The 27,905-nt window shown below is 52.3% G+C and overlaps 1 protein-coding gene and 1 long non-coding RNA gene across 5 annotated transcripts in view; both read right to left on the reverse strand.

Moving 5' to 3' along the window:
- The window catches only part of LOC132239867 (uncharacterized), a 566,058-nt gene that overhangs the window by 149,720 nt on the left and 388,433 nt on the right, over positions 1–27,905 (reverse strand). The gene's annotated exons all lie outside the window — the stretch shown is intronic.
- Positions 3,362–27,905, reverse strand: part of EYA2 (EYA transcriptional coactivator and phosphatase 2) — a 209,784-nt gene continuing 185,240 nt past the window's right edge. For all 4 annotated transcript variants that reach the window (XM_059706857.1, XM_059706858.1, XM_059706855.1 and 1 more), the window contains 6 exons: positions 20,748–20,806; positions 17,678–17,838; positions 13,630–13,744; positions 13,298–13,419; positions 10,898–10,998; positions 3,362–4,117 (listed from right to left, as the gene is read on the reverse strand). In XM_059706857.1, the coding sequence (XP_059562840.1) occupies positions 4,037–4,117; positions 10,898–10,998; positions 13,298–13,419; positions 13,630–13,744; positions 17,678–17,838; positions 20,748–20,806 (639 nt within the window). In that variant the 3' untranslated portion in view covers positions 3,362–4,036. The remainder of the gene's footprint in view (positions 4,118–10,897; positions 10,999–13,297; positions 13,420–13,629; positions 13,745–17,677; positions 17,839–20,747; positions 20,807–27,905) is intronic.

Genomic DNA, 27,905 nt, shown 5'->3' on the forward strand with positions numbered 1-27,905 from the left:
CGGGGGGAGTAGACACAGACATGCTTTCTTTGTAAATGAAACAGGTTAGAATAGATTTGTGCATGATTTTTTCTCCTTGTAACATGCAGGTGCCCTGGTTTAGTAGTTGTTTTTCCCTTTTGATAGAAAAATATTTCTCCACTATAAAGAACACAGCCAGCGTGTGTGATGCTCAATGGTAACTGGTACTTGGCCTCAGTGTGTCAGGGAGACAATAGGTTGTGGTGGGGACTGTGGCAAACAGGCGAGCCTGGAGAGCAGGCAACATTTAAAGTTGGGCAGAGCTCAGGGACAAGCGCTTCCCAGCCCTGCGGGGCCGATGGCTCCTGAGGCCACCACGTGCCCGGCTGCCTCCCAGCACAGACACTCCTCTCTACTGGGATCTCCATGTGGCCACAAGTCAGTGGACCACCGAAGCCTGGGCGGGGCCTGAAGGAGATGCTTTGGGAAGCCTTTCAAGGGCACCTGCGGGCGGCACAGACCGGCCGTGGCATCGCACTGCCCTCTGGTGGTCACCGGGAGCACAGCTCCGCCAGCGCGGAGCTAGGGCTGACAGGTGCTGGGAGAATGGTCCAGCTTCTCCACTCGGATTCTCCTTTACCCAGAGTGACTGCAGACCATGCAACAGCCCGGAGCCATCTCTAAAGCATCATGCGGGAACGAAGACGGGCACGGGTGGCGTTCTCTCTGGGCCCGTTTACTAGTGTATGGACTAGACCAGGCCAAACGAGGTGGCAAACCAGAAGCTTGAGGAACGTGGGCAGAGGCTGGGCAGGGCCACGAGGGAGCTTTCTGGGGCTTGGAAATATCTTCCCTCTCGATCTGGGTGGCGCTCACCCAAGGGCAATCACAGGTAAAATACGTCAAGATGCATACTTGCGCTTTGTGCAGTGAACTGTCTAGATTATAAAGTACAGCTAGAAAATCTCCTTTAAGTTCACGGAGAGTCCGTGACCAAAGGCCCTGCCCCCATCCTTCCCACTCCAAGCCATTCTCCCCACAGTGGCCGTTCTCCTGCTTAAAACGCTGGTGTCCTCGTTGGATCTGGAATGAAACCCTACTCCAATAAACAAAATCCATGACCACAAGGGTCCAACCGGATCCGACCCGCCGTGCCCTCTGCCCCCTGGCCTCTGCCCAGGCCTCTGGCACTCGGGCCGCCTTTCTCTTCCTGCAGCCGGACAGCTCCCTCCTGCTCACCCGGGAGCTCTGAACCTCTGGCCTCTTCCTGGAACGCATCCTCCGGCTTTTCTCACCATCCGGGTCTGATCTCGGCTGTCACCCGTGCAGAGGTGACAGCACCGCATCACCCCACCCGCAGCCAGGGTCTGAGGAGGAAGGCAGCCCCCATCGCTGGCCGAGCAGCGCCAGGCCAGGCATTCTGAAAGTCAAAATCTCAACCCACAAGAAGGCCCGCCGTGAATCCCCCTGGACAGCACGGGCCACTGTGTGGAGCCCGAACGCTGCTCTGGATACACACTGGGACACTCCCAGGACCCCCTTCGACGGGTCTCCTTGATGTTGGCTGGCCTCAGCCTCCGGGTCCGCCTTCTCCGCCCCCTGAGGTCACGTGGCCTGCTCTCTCCTCCTGACCTTGAAAGGGGACGCGGTGTGACTCAAGCGGGAAGCCAGTCTGTGCCGGGCGGGCGTGTGGAGGAAGAGGGTGTGTGTGTGCTGGTTTCCTGCTCGGCCCCCGGCCCTCTCCACCTTTCTTCCCGTGGACAAGGCTGGTGAGTGAGAAAGCCTGGGTGGCACATGCATCTGCCTGCTTCCTGGTGTGTTCCCTGGCGGGAATGTCAGCTCCGTGAGGGTAGGGACGGCTTCTGGCCGTTTGCACCCGGAAGTCGAGAAGAGCGCCTGGTAAATGGCTGACCCCTTGACCCCGCCTGACCAGGTGGGATGAATGAGTGGCTGCAGCACCACCACTCACACCTGCCAGGACTTGCCTGGTGTCCCGGCCCAGACCGCTGACACCACCAGGGCCCTGCTTTGGCGGCAGTGGCTCGGCAGAGGCGAGGCTCCCTGGGATGGGGCAAGGAGGAGGTCGTCTGATTCACAGAACTGGTTTCCTCCGCCTTCGCACTGCACCGTGAGGCCCACGGGGAAGGGCTGGTGTTGTCATTTGGGGGGAGACTGTGGCTAGAAACAAGCTCCATCTGTCCATCCAAACATCTGTCCACTCAGTTATCCACTCACTCATTTTCCCATAAAACCGCACAGTCACCCACTCACCCAAACAGCCGTCCACCCATTCATCTCACCACACAAGCATTTGGTCATCAATTCAGTCTTCCATCCAATCATCCGCCTACCCATCACTCTATACAGAAAACCATCCATCTAGTCATCCTAACATAGCTAATCATCCATTTACCCATCCATCCTCCTGTCACCCAGCTAGCCATTCACCTTCTAATTCTCCACTATCCAGTCACCTAACCAACCATCCATCCATCCACCCAACAATTTAACCACAAATTCATCCATCTGTCCAAATGTCCATCTGACTATGATTCCAGTCGTACTTTCATCCTTCCTTCCGTCTCATCTAGAATGGGATTCTAATAGATATCAGCATCCACTCTGTGCTTGATCTGGGGTGCAGAATTGAAACCAACAGAACCTGCCCCAAGGGAGCGCAGGGTCTAGCGAGGGGAGCCTATCTCGCCCTGGGGGATGGCTTTCTAGCCTCAGACTAGCTCAGAGACTCCAATCCCCGCGGCCTCTCCCATCTCCACCGACGTGCATATGCCAGCAATTGGTAAACCTGGATTTCACCAACATGGAGAGAGGGAGGAGCCTTTACTTGTATTTAGCATCTAACCAGGTGGGTCCGGGCCCTGCTTGGGACTCTCTGAGCAGCAAACGTACTCAAGATGTCCTCAGAACTTCTCTATGCCCCTCCCGTCCCATCCACGGGGTTCTTGGCTCACTCACTGAAAATCAAACCTGACCATTGGACTGGAAGTTGTATTTTTCAGCCCAACCCTCATTCCTCCAGTTCCTGTAGGAACAGCCACTGACTTCTCCTCTGGGGGACCAGCTCTCCCCAGCTTTATGCTCACAGGGGATCAAACCCCAACCCAGCTCCATGGAGCCCGTGACTCTTTCTGCCCGTGTGGTTTTGCTGGAAGATTCTCAGAGCCTCTCTGGGAAGTGAGGCCACACAGGGGAAATAACTTGGTCGCCTGGATCCAGCTACGCCTGGAGGAGCTATCGCCTCAAGTTTCCGAAGACTTCTCTTTTTTGGCTTAAGCAAGCGTGAGTTGGCTTTTACTCCTTTGTAAGTGAACAGGTTCTGGAAAGACCAACCGATCCAGAAGCCTCAGGAGTGGTCGTGAAGTAACGACACCCCACCCCGTTCAAAATGTAAACGTGGTTTTATTTAATGCCTTTCCTCCATCACAAAGTTCCGCCTCCTCCCCAGGGTCCCCTCTCCCTAGAAAACAAGATGGCAGCATAAGGCACGTGCACTGTCCACACGACGTCAGGTCAGGTCCTTAAACAAAAATAAGCAAGTCTCCCCACAGCCCCGAATCGCCTCCCTCACCGACTGCTCACAGATGATTGTCCCCCCAGAGCACCCTTGGAGAGGAGTGCCTGCCTCAGAACCCGGCGCTCCACACGCCCGTCCAACACAAAACCAGACGACGACTAAGGAAAACAACGACACAGGAGTGAGAACGTAACAGCGGGGATGAGATCAGTCCATAAATTAAGAAGGAGAAGAAAACCCGAGCCTGTCCCCGCCTCGTCCCCAGCCCTCCCCCAGATCAGCGACGCCTCGCTTTTGCTCTGCGAGCCTCTAGGAAAGTCTGGACTCCCAGGCAGCCCTTCTCCCCAAAGTTAGACGTCCCAAAGCCACGGCTGGGTGCCCTGCGGCTCCGGACCCGCGTCTGGACGGGAAGAACAGCTTCAGAGATGGTCCCGGCTCCTCCTCTCGGCTGCAGGGGCCGGCCCAGTGTCCAGCGTCTGGCGGGAGGCGAGGGGCCTGGTGGGGGGCGCCTGGGAGGGCAGGGGTGCTGCGCGGGTTCTGCTATAAATACTCCAGCTCCAGGGCGTGCCTCAGCGCCTCCAGGTCGGCGTGGCAGGATATCCGCCAGAAAGGCATGTTGTGCTGGAACACAGAACACAGGACACCAGCCCCCGTGAGGCCCTGCTCCGCGCCCCCGCGGCCCCCTGGGCGCCGCACCCAGGGTTAGAGCCCTGTGCGACGGCAACCCGAGGCAGCAGAGCCCGTGGGCATTTTCCAAACTGGGAGGCACGGAAGGTTGTCAGCAAACCGGTACCCACCAGTCAGGCCACCCCGGTTTGGTCCCCGCCGGGCCTGTTCTGATCAGTTCGTCCTGCGCTGCCCGATCCTCTCCCCTCCACAGGGATCGCGTGGCCTTCACCACACAGCGAGAAAGCTACTGATTTAAAATGTTCTCAGTCCTGCTCCTTCGAGAACAGCTCCGCGGGTGCCAGCCCCTCCCTCCCCAACACCTGCTCATCTCCGTGTGAACAGAGCGCGCGCAGGCCTCGGTGAGCAGGAGGGGAGGTTCCTTGGTTTTCTTTGTCGCTTTTTTGTTTTTCTCTTTCCCTTTTCTTTACAGCCAGTGATGCTCGGTCACTGTGTTACTGCCATGGGATCAAGTTTTCTTTCTTTTAATTTTTATATATTGATTTTATTTTTTTAAAAAATGTGTTTTTAGTGATTTCAGGGAGAGGATGAGAGAGGGAGGGAGAATCCATCCATTGGCCGCCTCGGGCATGCCCTGAATTGGGGATTGAGCCCCAAACCCGGGCTGTGCCCTGACCGGGAATCGAACCAGGATCCTCTTGGTTCGTGGGTCGATGCTCAGCTACTGAGCTACACCAGCCGGGCTTATTTATTAATTTTAGACAGAGAGAGAGCTGGAGAGGGAGTCATTCGTTGTTCCACTGATTGCCTTCACTGGTTGAGGCTCGTATGTGCCCTGACCAGGGATCGAACCTGCAACCTTGGCATATTGGGACGACTGAGCTACCTGGCCAGGGCAGGATCAATTCTTCAAATTTAATTTATTTTTAATTAAGTAATTAAATTTTGTTGTTGTTAATCTTCACCTGAGGATATTTTTCCACTGATTTTTAGAGAGAATTGAAGGGAGGGGACAGAGAGAGAGAGAAACATCGATGTGAGAGACATGATTGATTGCCTCCCACATGCACTCAATCCCCAACCCAAGACCCTTCAGTCCTCGGGCCAATGCTCTACCCACTGAACCAAACCAGCTAGGGCAGTTTTCCAATTTTAAATAGAAGTGAGTTGATTGGAAGGAACACATTAAGTAGATAATAGTATAGGTCATTGATTTTCACCCGCTGTGCTGCAAGAATTTGTAAAGCATGCAATACCTGACTATTTAGTCAGGGGCACTGACCTCTTTCCCCTTAGATTGCCAAAGAAAAAAATGACAACAGCCACACAACAATAGCTGTCCGGTGTGAACGAATCAAAATTACACCTTTTCTTTCTTTCTTGTCAAATCAACAAAAAATTTTTTTTTGGTGTGCCACAGAATTTAGTTTACGCATGCCACAAGAGGAAGGTTGAGAATCGCTGGTATAGGTCATATGCAGCTAGAACGGAAGTGGTGGCTGGTCTGGGAAGGGGTGTGTTAATGTTGAAATCACTCCTGTGGGAAAGAAGTTCGTGAACTCCTTCCACAACATGAGGCTTCGGAGCAGTGTCCTGTCCATAGCTCGGCTCTACCGCCACCTGCTGGGTGACCTGAAGCAAGTCACTCTGCTGTTTGTAAGACATAAGCTACGTGCTGTGTCCCATCGCCCGGGCTAGTCACAGTGCACACATACTAAGTGCTCCATAAATACCAGCTGCTGTCATGATTATGTGTATGTACGTCATGTCTATTTCTACAAGGATATGTTGTATAAGCAGGACCAAGTCAGGAGGCATGCAGGACAAGCAAGATATATATGTGAAGGGATGAATTTGGGGGGTCTTCAGAGTTTAAACAATAAGATATGCAATGTTTTGACACACAATATTGTAAATAATAGTCTTTTGAACCTACTGTTACTGAGCCAGACACTGTGCTAGGTGCTTTATTATCTTGCTGAGTCACCCAAACAAACAAAAACACTCAAAACAAAAACATCTTTTTCAAGTGAGGGAGGAGAAAGAGACGTTATTTAACTAGAGTTAAATTAGTGGCAAGCTAGTAATAACTATGATTGTAATCATAGTCGTAATGCAATGCATTACTCGTTTAACCCCATCAGGAACCCTCCGAGAGAGGCACATGTCTATCTTATTTTACAGACGAGGCAACTGAGGCACAGAGAGGACATGTCTGGCTCCAGAGAAGAAAGCTGGCTGCATGTTGTCGCTGGAAAATGTACCCATTGGCTGAAGTGGTGCCTGCCCAATAGCCATCCTTCCTTATCCCTTGCTTCCAGACCCTGAACCTGGCAGCGCCGTGCCCAGATGCAGGCGAGGAGCTGTGATCATCTAAGCGAGCAATGCGACCCTATTCCTGTTTGCCAGGGATTTGGCCAGTATCTCCCTGACGTGTGACCTGTTGAAGCCAACAGGGAAGTTGGCTGGGTGTGTCTGGGAAAGGTTTGCTTCCACGATTAGAGAGAAGCACCTGAATCGAACTCCTTCCTCCTTACTTTCCCTTCCTCTTTGGATGCTGTCATGTTAGCATGTGATGCCTGGAGCCGTGGCAGCCGTTTTGAGGCCACGAAGCCACAAACCAGAGAAGACAAGGCCAAGCGTAGAGCAGAATGATGGGAAGGGAGGCTTGTGCCCCGGAACATCCTCGGGCACAGTTACTTCTGATCTTGTTGGGTAAGCTAGTGCTTCCCGTCATCACTGCCTGGGACTCCTGCCGCCTGCAGCTAACAGCTACGCACCTCCTCCGGACAGTCACTGGCCTTACAGGACTGACTAAGCAGCAAGTGGCTGCCCGCGGTTCTTGTACGCATCCTGCTGCCCTGAGGCTCAGGCTCACGGGGTAGAAACTGCAGGTGTCCTTCCCGGCTACGGTGGGCAGGGTAATCGTCACCCAGAGAGACCGCGTCCTGGTCCCCAGAACCCATGCATGTGCGACCTTACATGGCAAAAGGGGTTCTGTGCACCCGATTAAGTAAAGGGTGTTGGGGGGGAGGTTACCCGGAGGGCAGCGGCTCTGTCTACCACTGTGTCCCCAAGGGGCCTCGGGGTAGGGACCTGGGGGTCACAGCGGAGTCACAGGTGATATGTCCACAGGCAAGAAATAAACATGATAATTTTATCTCGTGGTAAGTGCTCTGAAGGAAACAGAATGGAGGGTAGAAAGCAGCTGAGGGGAGGGTGTCTCCCTTTGCTGGCTGGGCCAGGGGAGGCCTCTGTGGAGGGGGTGACCTCTAAGCAGGCCCCAGAGGATGAGAAGGCCGAGGATCGCAAGTGCAAAGCCCGGGGAGGGGTGGAGCCTGGATGCCAGGTTCGCTGCCACATCCCGTGGCTCCGGGCACATAATAGGTGCGCAAGAAATATTCTCGGGAGGAAGGGAAGGAGGAAGGCAGGGAGGAGGAGAGGGAAGGTGAGTTCGTCAAGCCAAGTCCTCAACAAACACATCTTCCTCTCTCACTCACTCCTGTTTACAGAGGGTGGGCTGCTAGCTGGTCAGAACCATTGAGCACGTTCTCTTGCTCCAGGGAAGCAGAATGCTACCCATCACGGGCAGATGCCATCTCTTTAATGGCTTCCAGTCGCCCAGCTCCCCACGCTCTCCTCGCCCCGCCCACCCTTCCCTCCTCTGCCAGGGTGGCTTCTGGTCGCCACCGGGCCCTCCTGTCCCCCTGTAAAGACGGTCATTCATTTTTCCGGGAGGATATGAGCAAAGGAGGGAGGGGATACTTCGGTCGCCTCCCTCCCGGGCCTGATGGGTCCGGAGCGCAGGTGGATTTATCACGTGTGGAGAGGTGGAGACAAATGACCCACTAAAATGGAGATATTAACAACACTGTCAGCCGAAACAAAGCCCTCTGTCCTGTCGCCATAGTTCACGCTGCCCAGGTGTCTGGTGGCCGGGGCTAATGACTCCCACCCACCAGGCCAGGAGAGCCGCTGGCACACAGCGTTCCTCACTAGTGGGCAGGGCTGCTGCTTCCGACACTGGGGAGGGTTTCAGGGGAGTCGGGGTGTGGGGGCGTGCGCCCCAGTCAGCTCAGGGGTGTAGTCTGACTGTGTTAGAAACTCCTAAGTCTGTCTCCTCCCTGCCAGGTGCTTGGAGCAAAACGCACATCAGTTTGCCTGTAGCAGCTGTGTGACCTTAAGTAAATTAATTAACCCCTCTGAGTCTCAAATCTGTCTCCTGAAAAATGAAGTGGAATAACCCCCTCGTTGCAGGGAGGTTTTAAGGAGGAAATAAAACACTAGTGGCAGTAATAAAGAGTTGTAGTTAAGGCCATGAATGTAAATAATTTTCCCATTATTTCTCTAATAGAATCACTAGATACTGATGTTTTGGGCAGTCATAGGTCATACTATCACTAGTATTTCACTTCAGGATAAGAAAGGGGTCGTTTAAAACTATCTGCGCCCTATCCAATTGGGCACTTGGCAGTGACTGTCCAAGGATGGCCTGACATTCTCCAGGTGAGAGCGAGAGGGCGTGCTCAGGGCCACAGGCCGAAGCTGCTCTCCAACCCAAAGCTCAACATTCAGTGTCACGGCTTAGGGCAGAGCTTCCCGCTCCATCTGCCCTGGGAGAGGGAGAGGGGCTCTGGATGCCCCAGGCCTGGCAGTGGGCCACCGCAGGCAGTCTCACGGGCAGACCGCGCCCTGGGCGTGGCACGCGCTTCCGGAACTCCAGTGATTCGTGGGCAATTCCCGTGACTTAGGCCCCCACTTTGGCCATATCCTTGTGTATCGCCTGTTACTGTCATTAATTTAATACTTTTCCCTCTAAACCAGTGGTTCTCAACCTCGGCTGCACATTAGAATCACCTGGGAATCTTTTTAAAATCCTGATTTCTGGGCCTCATCCTCCGGAAAGCCTGTTTCTTTGTTACTAATGTTGTGGCCCCACCCCATCACAAAGATGCAGAATTTCTGGAGGATGAGGCCCAGAAATCAGGATTTTAAAAAGATTCCCAGGTGATTCTAATGTGCAGCCGAGGTTGAGAACCACTGCTCTAAACCAATTCATCTTTAAAAGTGAAAGCACTGCCCTAGCTGGTTTGGCTCAGTGGATGGATGGAGCGTTGGCCTGCGGACTGAGGGGTCCCAGGTTCGATTCCAGTCGGGGGCGCATGCCTGGGTTTTGGGCTCCAGTGGGGGGTGTGCAGGGTGCAGGAGGCAGCCAATTGATGATTCTCTCTCATCACTGATGTTCTATCTCTCCCTCTCCCTTCCTCTTTGAAATCAATAAAAACATATTTAAGAAAAATAAAAAAATAAATAAAAGTGAAAGCACTTCCTCCTAAAGCAAGTGCTCAGAGTGAAAGCTGAGGTCCTCCCAAGGGCTCCCCCCTCCCTCCCCCTCCCCCACTCCCCACTTGCCTGGCCGCCTCTGTGGCCACGCTGGCTCCCTGCAGGGGCTCCAGCCCGCAGGCCTTTGAACATCTCGGTTCCTCTCTTGGAATGCCCTCCCTCTGATATCCACTTGGCTCACTTCTCTTCCTCCTCCCGACTTTAATCAGATGTCACCTCGCAGGGAGGCCTGCCTTGGCCACTAACTACACTTGCAACCTGCCCACCCCTAGAGTCCCCTCTGTTCCCATTCTCTGCTTTGTTTTCCCCCAAAGCTCTGCTCACTACCTGACAGCACGTTACACTTAGGTGCTTACTGTCCCAGCCTGTGAGCTGAGTGAGGGGTGAGAGCCCTGTCTGTTCTGCTCACTGCGGGATCCCCAACGACAGTGGCCGGCACACAGTAGGTGCTCAGCTAATGGAGCTTACACTATAGCTGGAGGATTTGCCATTAACCCACTGATTACATAGATAATCCTCTCATGACAAGTGAGGAAAATGTCCTGAAGAAAGAATAAGGACCGTGGGGGGTGGGGAAGGGGGAGTCACAGGCAGGGCTGATCTAGCTGGAAGGGCAGAGGGGGAGCCGGTCTGAGAACTCTTCACGCAGGAAGGACTGCTGGGCTGAGACCTGAAGGATGAGGGGGGGGGGGGGTGGGGAAGGAGCCTTCCAGGGGGAGGGAGCAGTGGATGCACAGGTTCCCAGCCCTCCTCTCCGGAGCCCCTCTCCCACACCCTCGGGGCCTTCCCTCTCCTTCTGCGGCTCAGCCTCTGAGACCCTAAACGTGGCTGCATTTCCTTGGAATTGGTTGCCGGGGAAAGGGAGGAAACCAGGTCCCCAAGTTAAGCTCCGTGACATTAACAATCCACTTCCCAGGCCTCTGGGATGGGGGTGCAGGTCCCTGGGACGCTGTGGACAGGCCCAGACCCAGGCCCTGGGCAGCTGTTTCTTTTCCAAGAACAGAGGTGCAGCTACCAGAGCCCCCTGCCCGTCTCCTCTCGGGCCTGAGATCACAGATGCGGGGCTTTCCTTTTCATTAGCTTAATGCTGTCTTTATTAACTGGGAAGGGTTCCTGGAACATATGATCAGTAAGAATTAAATAAAAGACACACGTGCACCAGCCCCCCACCAGCTGCCCCGACAGAGCGCCTCCCGCTCGGAGCAGTTGTCCCAGAAACAACCCAGGGCTACCAGGGCGGCGGCCAAAGGCACGGAGGGGGATTTGCAGGAGGAAATTGCTCAGGATGCTTCTGCGATGTGCAAATGGGAACGGGTCGCCCCGCAAAGAGCGGGGAGTGGGGCCCAGGCAGCAGCAGGGGCGCACAGAGCCCGGAAAACCACGCAAGGGCCCAGGAGAGGGGCGAAAGCGGCTGCGAGGTGGAAGAGGTACCTTTTTCGCTCCCTGCTCCTCTTCGACCCCGTCACCAATCACGATGTAGACGGCTTTCCTGCCGAACCTCTGCATTATCCTCTCGAAGCAGCTCTCCTTCCCTGAAGGAGGAGAGGGAGGAGAGAAGCTCGTGAGGCGCAGAGCGCGGCGGGCGAGTGAGGCGCCGGCTGAGCCTTTGCTGGGTGCACTGTCCTCCTGAGGGCCAAGTGTTCATCATCTCACCCTCCAGCAACCGAGGCTCACAACGCTGTCATCCCCATGTGACGGAGGACAACCAGAGGCGCAGCGAGGTTCAGTGGCCTGCCCAGGGGCACGCAGCAGAAGAGGCAGTACAGGGGTTTGCAGCCGCTCCGGAGCCTACGCAGCCGTCTGGGGTAGGAGTGACGGACCCATTTTCCAGATGTGGTCACCAGGCTCGAGGGGTGAGGCGATTCGCCCAGGGTGCCCAGGCCCACCTGTGATGACCGCCTCCCCTATTCACCTTCTTCCCAGTGTCCGGGCAGCAGCATAAGTCCAGACACGATGGATTCACATCTTAGTTCACCCTAAGATTGTGTCAGCAAGTTTGGTAACCATAACAACAACAAAACAGCACTGATAACGAGTGGCTGCCACTCTCTGACTTCACTATAGACCAGGCTCTCTGCTAAGGCTTCACCTCCATCAGGCCTGCTCAGCCTCAGCGTGTGGCCATGTGGCTTGCTTGGACCAATGGCGTGTTAGGGACCTGCCTGAGAAATGGGTGTGGTGGTCTGTCTTGGCCTCCTTCACTTCTGCCGTGGGAAGAGCGCGGCCCTGGTGGCCGCAGGCTCCGCGATGAGGAGCAGACCGGAACCTGGAGTCACGCCCGGCAGAACCATAGCCGACTCCCCAACCCGAAGTGAGAAATGAAAACTGGTTGCCGTAAGCCACCCAGTGTCGGGATGTTTGTTATGCAGATGGTCAGAGCAGAACCTGACTTGAAAAGTATTATGGTTTTTAGGTTAGAACAGGGAGCTGGTGACCAAATTTCCTGTCCTATCATCTCAACTTGGACTGTTGCAGTTCTTTGATCTTCAGGCTCCCCGAGTGGAAAACAGGAGTCGCTCTGCCACTTCTCTGACGGCATTTGATTCCTCTGACACAGGGGTCCAAGGCAGAACCTCTCATAGCCATTTGGGGCCTGACTTCCTATGATTTCAAAATCTAAAGGCACTTCTATGTGATGTTCACATCTAGAATTTTAGTCAAGGCAAAAACTGCTCTAAGAAAATGCTTCTAAAGTACTACACATTGGTTTTTTTATCTCCAGAAAAAAAACAAGGGTAAACATTTCTAATTAAAAGCATCTTAACTAGATTATTTATTTATTTTATTTTCCATCTCCATTTATCCCCTCCATGCCCGCTTCCACCTCCACCCCCATAGGTTTATTTTTGAATTATTTATATTGTATTTAGTTTTTTTGTGATATAAGAATAAAAAATCCCAGTTCCCCCACTCATAAAAAAAACCCCAAGCAAACCAGTATTACTTGCCTTGATCCTGTTAATTTTTAGTTACTAAATTCTCTTATCGCATCAAAGCTTTGCGCCTAAGGCTTGTTCTCTTTGTTAGTAAGGGAGGTTACCAAGTGTTGGAGAGGTGTTAAAGCAGGTGAGCACTAAATGGAGACTCTCTCCCGAAAAGAGAATGAAAAACGCTTTTCTCTCTATGTGGTTCAAGGTTAAATTCAAGGTAACTTGATGATTGTATCACCTAAATGAAAATCCCCTTATGTACCATGCTGTGGTGGGAATGGCTTTCCTCAGTAATAAAATTCCCTGAGTACTACCTGTGCTCACAGTCACTTAGCTATGGACTACATTTCCCAGCCTCCCTTGCAACTAGTTGTAGCCATGGGACTAAAGTGAGCAGACGTAACTTGCACTCCTTCTGAATCTTGGCTTTAAAATATTGGACAGGCATTGCACCTTCCCCCTTTCCACCTTTGCATAAACTGGCATGTCGACGTGGCAGGACCCTGATCTGACCACATACGTGAGGATAAAGCCGTAAGGGAGGGTGGAAAATAAAATGGGAAGACCCTGGGTGCTGGGTGAGTATAAGGAGAGGGTCACCCGCCAACCTGGATCACTGCCCTCTGGTCGGTGGACCTGGGAGGGAGAAATCAGCTTTGACGCTGATGGAAGCCTTTTATTTGGGGTGTTTGTTAGAGCAGGTTTGCAGTTACCCTAACTGTGGAAAACTTCCTAATCAATTTCCCTAGAAGCAGAGCTTAAAGCTGGTGGGTGGTAAGGGCTGTTTTGGGGACCTGAGCCATGCCCTTGGACAGGCTCTGGAACATCACTAGTGCCGTCGTCCTGCCTGGGACGGAACGCTAACCCCGCCCGCGTCGCCTGAGGGCTGGGCCCCCCTTACCCGTCTTGGTTGCACTGTAGATATTCTCGATTGGAAACACGGAGCCCAGTCCGTACAGCAGGACTTTGGCCAGGGCAGGGATTAGTTGAGTGGTGGTGACCAGCACGTTGACACAGTTGGGCCTGAGGACAAGGGAGACTTTCGATCAGAGCTCCAAGGGACCACAAGGCCAGGCCCTCAGAAGTCAGGGCAGCTGCTGGCTCAGCCGCGGCACAGGGGTCCACGGTGAACTCAGCTTTACCAAATGCCTGGAAAGTGCCAGCGAGAATCTGGAGAGTCCTATTCCCCCGAGTGTGGAAATGGGAGAAAGGAAAACCAGGGCCCCCACTTACCGGGAATGGATGAGGTTCAGTGCCTTCAGGGAGTGGGTCAGCCAGAGGTCGGTCAGAGCTTCCAGCTCAGCCCTGAGCTGCAGCCAGGTCTCTCTTTTGGGAGCGCCTATCAAGCCTGGACACAGGAAAGGAAGATGGGGTAGCTGTCATTTTAGAAAGGCCTGGGAGGGGGTAGGCCGAGGGAAGGGGAGCCTAGCTACCTTGAGGTTTCAAATCAGATGACCCCCAAAGCCAACTGCAGTCCAGTAATCTTAATCTTATTTTGGGATTGACCGACTGACCCATTCATCCATCCGTCCAACAAAAACTCAAGAAGTGCCTTCTGCATGGTCAATATTGTGACAGGCACAGACCATACAGGGCAAACAAAGCATCCCAGCTATAGAGCTTGCACTGTTACAGTGGAGACAAAAGTTAATAAATAAATAAAAGACTAACATTTATTGAGTGCTTACTGTATGCAGGGCCCTCTGCTTTTAACATGACATTTCATTTTATTGTTACAAGGACCCTAGAAGCGGACACTTTTTGTTTTTTAACATTGAGATATAACATTAGGTTAGCGGCTAACTGTGAGCCAGTTAAAGAAACAGGTTTTGTGGGGCTTTGTGGCTGGCTCACAGTAGAGAGGAAATAATGGAGACAGGCAGCTGACCCCGAGCCCATACAGTGCTTCTAAACCTGACTGTCATCTCTCAGCCATTAGTGTCCTTAGATAGTGTGCAGACTCAACAGCCCATGGCCCTGCCCCACTGCCCTGATGCCCTTCCATGCCAGCCGAGTGGCCTCCTCATTGTCCTTGGAACACCAAGCATGTTCCTGCCCCAGGACCCTGACACACCTCATTTCTGACCCTGAACCACTCTTCTTTTTTTAAAAAAATATTTTATTGATTTCTTACAGAGAGGAAGGAAGAGGGACAGAGAGTTAGAAACATCGATGAGAGAGAAACATCGATCAGCTGCCTCCTGCACACCCCCTACTGGGGATGTGCCTGCAACCAAGGTACATGCCCTTGACTGGAATCGAACCTGGGACCCTTCAGTCCGCAGGCTGACGCTCTATCCACTGAGCCAAACCGGTTAGGGCTGAACCACTCTTCTTATCTTTTTCGATTTTTAATCCTCACCTAAGGACATGCTTAGAGAGAGAGGGAGGGAGGGAGGGAGGGAGGGAGGGAGAGGTGAGACTGGGGATAGAACCCACAAGCTTTCAGTGCACTAGATGATGCTCAACCAACTGAGCCACGTTGGCTGGGCCCACCCGTCTTATCTGACCTCGCCCCTTTGCCTTGCTAAATCCTTCACACTCATTGTAAATGTCATTAATTCTGGAAGGCCTATTCTGGTCAGTTCCTTCTATTTTATGTTCTCACAACACACTGTACCTCTTCTTCTCACAACTGTAACAAAGTGTATCTGTGTGATTACTGTGTGGTGTCTGCCTCGGCCACTGGATGGTTGGCTCTACGAGGGCAGGAACCAAGTTGGTCTTGTTTACGCCACAGTACTAGCCCTACAGCCGGGGCTAGCATGGCTGGTGAGGAATCGGTTTGTGTGGGAGAAAGAGTGAATTCACTGGGACAAGGTGCAGCCTCGTGCCTGTCCTATTTAGACATCATCATCTCCACGTAGCGGACCCTCCCCGTGGCCTACAAGGCCCTGTGCCATCCGGGCACCGGCCTCTCTCATCCCTTCCCTGACCACATGCCCCCTCACGGCAGCCACACTGGCTTCTTTTTTTTCCTGAAAAGCACCAAGTTCTATTGTTCTTGGGGCTTTTCGTTTGCTATTTGTGGTAGACATGGCTAACTGCCTTCTACTAGCCATTTCTCTCTCCAATAGTTAATACAATAGCACCATGAAGATCTCATTAGTAATAAGAACGATGATTTTTAGCTAAGTACCTGGCTGCCAAGCTAGAAGGCTACCTTCCTCAGGCTCCACTGCAGCCTCAGCAGGCTAGTTCTGTGATGCAGAATCAGCTCGGAGGTGGGGGAGGAGGCAGCAGAGGCTGCACTGGGGAGAGAGGGAGGGGCTGCCCACTGGCATCCTGCCAGCCGTGAGCTCCCGGCCTGTTGACACGTCGGGTAATTTCCCCTCCGTTTATGGGAAAGCACAGCAGCCTGACAGAAACCCTGGGTATTTCCTGGGGCTTAACCTGGATGGGGAGCAGATGGCCTCCGCTGGCTGACTCCATCCCTGTCTCTCCACCCAAGCTCCCTTCCTCTCCCCCTTCTCCTTGTAGGGCTGGGTGACTGAGCAGGGCTGGCCCTGTAGCTCCCTGCTTCACTCCTGTAGTCAATAGACGGGTGCGAGGGGCCATGAGTGTGGGTGAGGTGGTGGAGCCGCTGGCCCCAGCTGTGTGATGCTGGGCAGGTAACTTAACCTCTCTGATCTCAGTTTCCACCCTCACACAACATTGATGATAAAACCACTTAACTTATAGGGATGTTGTGAAGAGCAAATAAACTATTAGATGAAAAGCCCTCAAGACAAAGTCTGGCATAGAGTAAGTGCTCAACAAACATTAGTTATTCCCAGGACTGCATTCGGCTGTAGCCACAGGCGAGACAGAAAGTCCTGAAGAGCTGACAGTCCCTCTGGGAAAGTGGAAGACACAGGAGATCCCGAAAAACTCCCAAGCAAAACTGGAAGGAACTAGTGATAAATGCTACCATTTGTTATTGAGTGCCTGCTGTATACCAGGCACGGAGACATGCCTTTTATATGCATTAACAACAAACCTCTCCATAACCCAGGGAAGCAGAATTCTTTTTAGCCCCATTTCATAGACTTGGAAACCAAGGCTCAGAGAGATTGACATAGAAGTGTCAGCACTGGGATTGGACGTGGATTCTATCTGGTTTGAGACCCTCTGGGTGGAGGAGGGAGCCCTCGGAGCTTTTGGGGCCACGTGTATATGGTAGACATTATTAGCTTTTCCCTTTATGGGCCAGTAGCTGGTTCCAGATATTGGGACAATCAAGACACCCCAAATGCCTCCGGGAGATATCATCTCATTAAGATCCACTGACTGAGAGGGTGGTGATCTAGGGCCTGGGGATTGTGAGCTACCTGCCCCCAGCCCCTCCCCGACGGCTTGTTCAGTGCGATAAAGCACCGCTCTCCTGCTCCGAAGCCGGCAGCCTTCACCTAAAGCACCGTCCCCTGCTCCGAAGCCGGCAGCCTCTGCCTCTGCGGCACATTAGAGTCACCAGGGGATTTTATGCATCCTGATGCCGGGCTGCAGGCAGACGGAGGAAATCAGATCAGACATCCCTCTGGTGGTGCCAATAGGAGCCAGGTTCGAGAACCAGTGGCGCCCTGGCACCTAACAAGCACCCAGGTGATGCTCAGGCGGCGGGTCCATGGACCACAATCTGAGCAGCGAGGGCTGAAACCCCAAACTGGAGGGGTGACACACACCGATGGCCGGGCCCACCCCGGAGCTTCCGGCTCCGCAGGTCTGTGCGGGGCCAGAGACCTGCATTCTAGCACCTCCAGGCGATGCCCACGCTGCTGCCAAGGGCCACATTTTCAGAAGCAGTGGCTGTGAGTGAGGCGTGTGGTGGGTTCTGTAACCTTGGGCAAGATGCTTCCTCTACTCGGCACCCCGAGTGTGTGAGGTGCCGGGTGCGTGTACGTCTGTCTGGGAGCAGCAGGACCACAGTGTTACCAGCTTCCCCATAGAATCAGGGCGCCTTTTGCTCTTGTCTAATCAGCACCTGTTTCCCTTTCTTTGGTGGGAAATAAGATGTCTATTTTCTTTTTGGGGGACTAGCCCTTCCCTGTATGCAGTGGCCACACTAGGGAAAGCCTGTCTTTCTCACAGTGACGGTGATGACACACTAGCGCCCCCTCCCGGGGCAGCATGAGGATGGCACTGAGCGAGGGGATGTCCGCAACCCTCTCAGAGCAGTGCCTGGCACAGAGCGGGCGACATGAGTGACAGTGGGCATCCTCGGTGCGTCTCCCTTGGTGGGGGTGTGGCCGGAGCACCAACAGGCCCGTGACCACGGTGGACGGCCCTCTTCCGGCCCACTCACCGCCCACGTTGTTCTTGTAGGTGTTGTACATCTCCTTGACCCGCCGGTAGCGGAAGGCCAGCTTCCTCATCCAGTCCACGCCGCCGTGGACGCCGGAGCCCAGGCACAGGTTGGCTCCCGGGGCCGAGCTGTGGAAGCCATCGGCCGAGAAGTTGTACGTGCTGGGGGGGGAGAGGGGCAGGAGAGGGAGAAGAGACAGTGTTAATGTGGGAGGGGGGCCCTTGGAACCGTGGGTGGGGCTCAGGGCCCACAGCCCCCCGAGTGTGTGAGGTGCCGGGTGCGTGTACGTCTGTCTGGGAGCAGTAGGACCACAGTGTTACCAGCTTCCCCATAGAATCGGGGCGCCTTTTGCTCTTGCCTAATCAGCACCCATTTCCCTTTCTTTGGTGGGAAATAAGATGTCTATTTTCTTTTTGGGGGACTAGCCCTTCCCTGTATGCAGTGGCCACACTAGGGAAAGCCTGTCTTTCTCCCTTTAGAGTTTCTGGATGAAAGAGAATTAAAAAAAAAGGTTGGATTTGGTTCATCCTGACAGAAGAGCCCATAAGAAAACCGGTTCCCACTGCTGTGCTCCCCAAATCCGTCCTGCTCCCCCTCCCTTCTCAGGCCAGCCTGCTGCCCCTGCCCCCCTTCTGTGAGCACCTCTGTATCCTGCCATAGAAATTCCCTATTTTAATCTGTTTACTTGTTCCCGGAGGCAGAGTGGATTGCTGGCGCTTGGCAGGTAGAAGCCCTGCCCCGAATGCGGCTGCTGGGCCAAGGCGTTCCACGTGCGGAGACTGGGGCGCAGTCAGAGCCGCACACAGAATTAACCAGAGTGGCCGCTGGGAGCCAGGGGGACAGCGGGGCGGTTCCCACCCACGCAACCACAGCGTGAGCGTGGGAACCCCAGCTCTCCAGGGAGCACAGCTTTCCTTTCCCACCAGAAGCTTTGGGAGTAAACCACGGAGTAGCGCGCTTGCTTTAATGCCACGGGGGGGGGGCGGGGGCGAAACCCCCTTGGGTCGTGAGGAACCAGACAGCGCAGCAGGAGACAGGGTTCAGAGGAGCACTGCTCTAAATTCCAAGCCAGCTACAGGGGAAACTTAAAAAAAAACAGAACCCTGAGGAGCAGGCCTAAGCTGGCAGTCAGACATCCTAGTGCTGCCATGGAGGCGGAAGAGGCTCCCGCCACTGCTGCTGTGCTCCTGGCTTCTGGCTGAGTGGTGCTCCCCCTGTGGGAGCGCACTGACCACCATGGGGCAGCTCTGGTGTTGAGCGTCTGCCCTCTGGTGGTCAGTGCACATCATAGCAACCGGTCATTCTGCCGTTCGGTTGATTTGCATATTAGCCTTTTATTATATAGGATTAGCCTTTTAGTATATAGGACTAGAGGCCTGGTGCACGGGATTTGTGCACTGGTGGGGGCGTGGCCTGTGGGGATCGGCCAGCTGTGGGAGTGCTGCTCATCCCAGTCAGCCGAGTGGCTGTGGACCCGCCCGCTGAGCGGCTGCTCCTGCTGTGGGAGCACTGCTCATCCCGGTCAGCTGAGCGGCGCTCCCACTGTGGGAGTGCACTGACCACCAGGGGGCAGCTCCTGCGTTGAGCGTCTGTCCCCTGGTGGTCAGTGCACATCATAGCGACTGGTCGACCCATTGTTCTGGTCGTTCTGCCATTCGGTCGCTGGGCTTTTATTATATAGGATAATATATGTGTGCTAAAAAATGCAATACAACTTTAGAAGAATATATACCAAACTCTTTTTTTTAAAAAAGTGTTTTTTTTATTGATTTCAGAGAGAAAGGGAGAGGGAGAGAGATAGAAACATCAATGATGAGAATCATTGATCGGCTGCCTCCTGCACGCCCCTTACTGGGGATCAAGCCCACAGTCCAGGCATGTGCCCTGGCCAGGAATTGAACCAGGACTCTTAGGTCTGCAGGCCGAAGCTCTATCCACTGAGCCAAACTGGCTAGGACAGTGATGGCGAACCTTTTGAGCTCAGCGTGTCAGCATTTTGAAAAACCCTAACTTAACTCTGGTGCCGTGTCACATATAGAAATTTTTTGATATTTGCAACCAAAGTAAAACAAAGACATATTTTTGATATTTATTTTATATATTTAAATGCCATTTAACAAAGAAAAATCAACCAAAAAAATGAGTTCGCGTGTCACCTCTGACATGTGTGTCATAGGTTCGCCATCACTGGGCTAGGACTATACCAAACCTCTTAATGGTGGTGATTCTGGGTGGCAAGGTCAGGAGCGGTTGAATTAAAAAAAAAAAGGTATTTATTTATTTATTTATTTATTTATTTATGAGAGAGAGAGGAAGGGAAAGGGAGAGGGGGAGAAGGAGAGAGGGAGAGAGGGGGAGAGGGAGAGAGGGCGAGAGGGAGTGAAGGAGAGAGGGAGGGGGAAAGGGAGAGAGAGAGGGGGGGAGAGGGGGAGAGGGAGTGAGGGGGAGAGGGAGAGAGGGCAAGAGGGGGAGAGGGGGAGAGGGAGAGAGGGACTGAAGGAGAGAGGGAGGAGGAAAGGGAGAGAGAGAGGGGGAGAGAGAGAGGTGGGGGAGAGGGGGAGAGGGAGAGAGGGGGAGAGGGAGAGAGGGGGAGAGGGAGAGAGGGGGAGAGGGGGAGAGGGGGAGAGAGAGAAGTCAACAAAAGAGAACCACTGATAGGCTGCCTACTGCACACCCACTACTGGCATGTGCCTAGCCCTGGAACCAGACCTCTAGGTGCATGGGACAATGCTCAACCAACTGAGCCACACTGGCCACAGCTGAATTTTTTTAAATATGCATGTATTACTTTAGTAAACAGGAAATAGAGAGAGAAACATAAGTAGGCTCACAGAGAATTTGTGGAAATCTCAGCCTCAGTGACTTGAGGGGATGTGGAAGAGGCTGCAGGGTGCGGGTGCGATTTCTGGGCGCAGAGAAACACAAGTCCCAGTTCTGGCTGGAAGCAGGAGTGTCTTATTCTGATAACCAGCCCGTCCCCACCCCCCACCGCCTCTCCACTTCCTAGTGAAAGGCCAGTGCGATGACCAATCCAAAGGGGCATAGTGAACTCCCCTCCATCCATTCCTACCTTAAATCTTGGCCATTGTCATCGGATGAGACATCATCGACGTGGATCTGGTCACAATCCTATGGAGAATTTGGCAAGAAGAGGAAAAGAGGGAGAAATGTGACTGGTTAGTTAGGTGCCACCTTTAAGAACTGGTTTCATAAAGGAGGGGTAGGATGAGCACTGGACTGGGAGTAGAGCCCTGAATTCTACTGAGTTTTGCCCCTAAAGGTCGGTGACCTTGGGCAAAGTACCATTCCTCTTTTACCTTTGGTTTCCTTGGTTATAAGGAATGGGTTATAAGGATATAACTTATCATGCAAACCAAGATAGCTTTGCAAGTAAAAGGGGCTGCTCTTAATATTACACTGGGAGGACAGGCCCACAGTGGGACCACCCGTCCACCCCCAGGCACACCAGGACATATGGCGGAAACCTTCGCTTTGTTTCAGGTGTTTCCTCTGCTTGGAATTCTCTCCCACCTTCACCTACTTAGTGAACCGTGTATTCTTCTAGCACTAGCTTCTGGATGTAGCCCCTTCCCAAGTCCCCTCTGCGTCCCGTGACCTGTGATCATTGCCTATTGAGCACCTGCTATATGCCAGGCACTATTCCAAGGGCTTGCCATTCAATAGACTCCAAGGACATGCTGCTTGCGACCACCCGTTAGTCTCTCAGTTCCCTTGGGGAAACACCTCATCAAATGTGGTGGGTTAAGACCACAGGGAGGGGAATGATGAAGGTGGGCACATAATCCAGGCTCAACCAATCAAAGGGACCTGGCATCCCTCTGGTCAAAGTGATTGCTTCGGGGAGAGCATGTGGTCTAAGCTGGACCAATGGGAATGAGCCCTGGGACTCTGGCCAGGGCTTCTGGAAGAGGTGCTCTCTGGGAGCTGGAGGGAGGGTCACATGGTTTGGTCTCCTGGATCCAGCCATAACGGAAACCAGGCCGCCCAGACCATGGTTGGCTGAATAAAGGTCCCCCCAAAGATGTCCACGTTCTAATCCCTGAAAACTGAGATGGCAAAAGGGACTTGGCAGATGTGACTAAGTTAAGGATTTGAGGTGGGGAGATTATCGGGATTCTCCAGGTGGCCCCAAATGTAATCACAAGGTCCTGTAAATACGAGGCAGAGGGATATCTGATGACAGAGAGGATAAGGAGATTGGAGTGGTGCCCTTTGAAGATGGAGGAAGAGGCCAGAAGCCAAGAAATACAAGAAGAAGCCGAAGAGGCAAAGGACAGACTTCCCCTCAGAGCTCCAGGAGAAACCACCCCGCTGACACCTGCAGCCCAGTGAGACCCACGCTGGCCTCTGGCTTCCAGAACTGTAAGAGAATACATTCGTGTTGTTTTAAGCCACTAAGTGTGCGGTAATTGGTTACAGCAGCCACAGGAAACTGATACCTTTTCAGTTGAAGCTAGAGGGGTTGGGTTTCTTCACTTTGCAACCAGGAGTTAAGAGCGATGCTACGCACCCCACAGAAGCTCAGGCAATACACGCCAATCCTGCCAACTCCACCTCCATCAGGGAGTGCATCTGGGTATGCTGATGCGGCAAAACCTGTGAGCCCGCTGTGCCAGCCGTTAGAGCTCAGGCTCCAGAATCTTACCGCCTGGGTTTGGGTCCTGGACCCAACCACGACCCAGCTGTGTGACCTCGAGCAACCAGAGGTCGGGCTGGTACATGGAGGTAACCATGGGACCTTTGTCACAGGGTTGATGGGAGGAAAGGTGAGATGCCTGGCACGCAGTAGGTGGTACATAAATGTGAGTTCTTATTATTGCAAAGAACACTGTGGACAGTTAATGGCGGTCCCAGTTGTGAAACTCTTTGGAGAGTGCTGGAAAAACTGGGGGGACAGCGAGGGACCCCTCTGGAGCAAGCAGATAACTGGCCTACAGCTAAAACCTCTTCTGCTCATTATTTCATATTTCCTTTCTTTCCATTCATGTTTGGTGGTCTCAGGTATAATTTAGTAGTCCCTCCCCAAAGTAGCTGAGTTCTATGGTGCACCCCAAAGTTAAAAAAATCTCACTGTCATGTGAATATTGTAGCAATTAGCCACATGTGGTTATCTATAGTTATACTTAACTTAACTAAAATGAAATAAACTTCATAATTCAGTTCCTCAATTCAATGTTTCTTTGTTTTATTTTCCCCCCCTTATTCCGATTTCAAGTGCTCAGTAGCCACATGGAGCTGGTGGCTACCATAGGGGTTGGTGCAGGTATTCCCATCATCACAGGAAACTCTATTGGGATATTGAGGGATAAAACAACTAGGCTGACAACTTATCTTCTATGCTGGTAAATTCAATTAGGGAAGATCTTACAAGCTGGCTGGGAGACACAGCTTATTTAGCCACAGTGCACTTAACATTTGTTTCTGGAAACCATAACCAGGCTGTAAACCCAGGGAGTCTCCGTGTCTCTGGCTCTGCCTCAGATTTTCAGCTACTTTGAGAATTGACAAGCCCCGGCAATGTAGGGCTTGCATTCCTATATCCTGACAGTCGGTGGCTGGGACATCAGTTCCCCAGTGTCTCCTGGGTTTTCTTCATTTTACGTTGCCTGGTCACTTGGCCTCTGAGGGCATCCGAGTTTGAGACCTCTGATCACAGCCCTCTGACAGTGATGGAAGGGTCTTAGGACCAGTGCTCCTGGCTTAGTAATGAAAACTGTATTTAAAAGCCAACGCAGACTTGACAGAGCACAGAGAAAATGAAATGAATAGCGGATTACCCCCAGCCCTTTGCTTTGCCTGAAATTGGAAAAACACCTCCCTCTGCCCTCCAGTCCTTTGCTCAGGCTCAAAAGCTGCTCTGGGGGTCACAGGCTCCGGCCCCCTGGGCAGGGCTCCCTGCTTTTCCCTGATGTCAGGGGAAAGGTATGTGGGAGGCTCTGGTTTTCTCATTTGCAAGGGGATTGTTGGGGGCGCTAGAGTGTGACAACAGTAGCGATCACATTTCGGACTTGGTAAAATACCATGACGCTCAGCGAGACACTACCTCATACTCCACCAGCTGACCTGGATTGAGTTACCTGCAGTGGGGGAGGGGGACAATGCGAGGACGTAAGGACGGGGCCGAGCTCTTGGGGAAGCGGGTCCTATGCCTCTCAACCCTGCTAATGGCTTCCCTGGGTCAAAGTGTGAGTATCCTGGGGGGTCTGAGCGGAACCAGCTGGCGAAGACAGAGGCAGGGACCCAGGGGGACACGGGTGAGGCACCGTGCAGTCCTGGCCTCCGAGAATTCGCGCTTTCTGACTCAGAGAGACACCCGCCAAGAGCCTGTGCACGGATGCCCATCACCCCAGTGAGAAACTGGAAAACACCCGAAGTTCCGCGAGTGGGTCACAGCTAAATGAAATATGGTCCATCCATTCAGCGGAGCCCCACCCAGCAGTTCAGAAGGACGAGGTGGGTTTTCACGTTAGCACATGGAATTATTTCCAGGACACCCTATAGTGTGAGAAAAGCCGCTGGAGAAAGTAACGGCCTTGGAACAGGACCTACCGCAGAGGGTGTCGTAAGGGTTCAATGAGCCATACAGGTAAAGCACTTTGGGAAGTGCCTCTCCCACGGAAAATGCCACGTATGCGCTTAGAAAAAGCACTGCTGTTATCACTTTTTTGCATTCCATAGGCCCAAACTCTGTGCCTGGTACCGTCCTGGTCAAATTAAATCGAGGTCACCACCGAGAGAGGCTCACGGATGGCCATCCCGCCGACGCGGCCATTTAGAAGCAGAGCAGCTCGCTCTCCGTGCGTGCTCTGCACTCCTGCAGCTCAGGGAGCCAGGCAGATGGGGGCGGGGGGCGGGGAGGGGTGGGGGGCGGGGAGGGGTGGACACACTCAGGTCCCCATGACCTAGACGTGCGGTGCCCTTGGCGTTCAAATGCCCCTCCCTGGGCTCCAATCCCTGCCCTGCGTTTTCTAGGTGTGTCATCTCGGGCCACTTGCTTAATACCTTTGAATCTTCAGTTGTTGTTTTAGGCAAACTCTTAATGTTAAATAGTTTTAGATTTACAGAAAAGTTGTGAATATACTATAGAGAGGTCCCAGATATCCAAGCCCAGTTACCCTCATTGTTAATATTGGATAGTCATAGTCACAACTAAGAAATAAGTATCACCAGAGGCAGAGCTGCCTCAAACAGATTGTCAAACTGCAGCGGGAAGGCCGGGGAGGGTTGGGGGGCAGGAGGTAGGGGGGTAAGAGATCAACTAAAGGACTTGTATGCATGCATATAAGCATAACCAATGGACATAAGACACTGGGGAATAGGGGAGGCTAGGGGACTGTCTAGGGCGGGGGGATAAAATGGACACATATGTAATACCCTTTGTAATACTTTAAGCAATAATAAAAAAAATAATAAAAAAAATAAAATAACATTTGATTATTAATGTCTAAGGCTTTGAATGAGCCTTTCAAATTGATTGCAATCTTGTTCTTTTGGCATGTCAATGCCTATATTAAAATATTTTGCCTTAAAAAAAAAAGAAATAAGTATCACTATATCATTATTAACTAATGCCAGTTCTTTACCCGTTGTTTTCCCACTAATGTCCTTTTCCCTCTTCTAGGATCCCAGCCAGGGAACCCCATTACATCTTGTCATCTTGTCTCTTTAAGTTCCTCTGAGATGCGATAGTTTCTCAGACTCTTTTCCTTGGTTTTGATGACAATCTAAAGGAGTAGTAGTCAGGAATTTTGTAGACTGTCGCTCAACTGGGACTTGTCTGATGTTTTTCTCATGGTTGGACTGGGCTTATGAGTTTCGGGAAGGAAGATCACGGAGGTGAAATGCCATTCTCATCACAGCATATCAGGGTTCATGCTACACACACGACCTCTCGCTGTTGATGTTGACCTTGCTCACCTGGCTCAGGAGTGTGGGTCAGGTCTCCCCACCGTGAAGTTATCCCCGCACTGTTCCACATTACACTCTTTGGAGGGAAGTCACTATGCAAAGTGACTCCACCGTTAAGGGTGGAGGATCTAAATAAATTATCTGGAGTTTTTCTGTATGGAAGTTTATTTCCCCACGCCATGTTTATGGGGTGTCTTCCCTGCCCCAGCCTTACAATTAGCCTTTTTTTTTTTTTTTTTAAGGATCCCTGGTTCTTTTTACTGGAAAATGGTATTAGAAACCAAGATCTGGGCGGTGGGTGTGCTTGTTGCTACAGGCTTCTGGCTTCTGAGCCCTCTCTAGCCACAGAGCAAGGTCTCCAGTTTTGCTTTTTAAAAAAACTATGAAACATGGGGCCCTGGGAGTGTAGCTCGGTTGGTTAGAGCATCGTCCTGATATGCCAAGGTTGCAGGTTCTATCCCTAGTCAGGGCACCTACAAGAATCAACCAAAGGATGCAGAAATAGGTGCAACAACAAATCGATGTTTCTCTCTCTTCCCCCCGCCCTCTAAAATAAATAAATAAACATGTAAAATTATGAAACAGGGTGAATGTACCCACTTCAGGTGTGTTACGAGGCATGTGGCAGGCCTACTAGCTGGTCCCAGTTAGGGTCCAGACCACTTTTCACCAGAGGTCTGAGACGGAAGCACAGACAGGCTCCAAGTGGAATCATGTTCAGAGTCACAGGGCACCAGAGGAGCTATCTGAAGAGTTGCAGGGATTGTGTATTTGTCATGTGCTCAAAGTCCTAAAGATTTAGGTTCAGGGCGACAGTGGTCTCATAAAATGCGTGGGAGAGGATTCAATTTTTTTCTTTGCTCTGTAGTTTGTGCAAGATGAGATTTATCCTTTCCTCCAGTGTCGGGTGGACTCATGTTTAAAACTAGCTGGTGCCTTTTTTCGGATTACATCCTTAACTACCATTTCAAATTCCTCATGATCACTGGTTTAATTTATTTTTAAATTCCCTCTTGAGTTAATTTTGGTAATTTATATCTTCCTGAAAAGTGTCCCCTTCATCTAGGTTTTCAAACTCATTGGTTATAATATTGTACATGGTATTCTCATAATTTTAAAATAAGAATCTCCCCTGAATCTGTAGTGATGTCCAGCCTTTCATTCTGAATGTTGTTTATCACCCATCCCTTCCTTTTCTTCTCTCTTTTATTTCCTGTTCATGCTTGCCAAAGGCTTCACGACCTTCACAGTCTTTTTCAATGACCAGTTCTTATTCGTTTTCCTGTTTTTCTAATAAATGTAATTTAAGGCTGGACGTGTCTGTCTGGACCATCCTTTATCTGCATCCGCAGGTCTGGATATGCAGTGTGCTCACTGTTGCTCATTTCTGAACAGTAAGTTCAGTGACTAATATTTATCAAACAAACCCTTTTCTGATGAAGCTGGTGACAGCCAGGGTTTCCCCAGCCTGCCCTCCTGTGGTCCGATCCCATTACTTTTTGTCCTTGGCTGCCTGGAGACACAACTGCAGAAAGGAAATCGTTGACAAATTTGCTCGAGAAAAATGACCCTTGTCAGGGCCCAGATGGGCTCTCTGGCCATCCCTCCTTCGAGGCAAGTATATTTTTAAGTGCGATTGCTTAATGCTGCTGCTCGGCTAGCCCGAGAGGGGCCCGCTCCCTGGAGGGGAACCGGGCCATCTTTCTTGTGTTGTCTAAATGTTTAACTTATCTTAAGAGCATTAAAGAGGCCGAGGGCGGCACTGCATTAATGGCCAGTTGGGCAGGACGCCTTGGAGCGCAGCTCAGCGCTGACACGGTGAAATATTACCCGCCCTGATAGCTCCTGCAGAACGGTCAATCACGCCGCCCAGACCCCAGCCACTCCGCGTCCCTCCAGAGTCCTTCCCAACGCTCCAGCGCATGTGGAAACCTCCCCCTCCAGCCTGCCGCCCGCCTGGCCACCCCGGAATTGGACCAGAGGTGCCTCCTGCTGAGCCCTTTCGGTTAATCTTGTTTCTTACGAAGGACTCTTTCCTTCCACTCACTCTGCTGACCTGCGCTCATTCTCTGCTCCGCAGTGCATCTGAAAACTACCTCCCAAGGAGAACAAATGCCTCAGCTGAGCAGTCAGCTCGGCCAGGGACCAAATCTGCACGCGAGCTAGGTGACCCTGGGAAAACGACCTCTTTGGGCCTCAGTTTCCTCACCTTTAAAACAGAGATCGAAAAAATCTCCATTGCAGGGTTGTTGTGAGGATCAGTGAGAAAATGCATGTGTGATGCCTGGCACGGGGTAAG

Source organism: Myotis daubentonii, chromosome 8 (genome assembly GCF_963259705.1).
Source record: "Myotis daubentonii chromosome 8, mMyoDau2.1, whole genome shotgun sequence".
Classification (NCBI taxonomy): Eukaryota; Metazoa; Chordata; class Mammalia; order Chiroptera; family Vespertilionidae; genus Myotis; species Myotis daubentonii.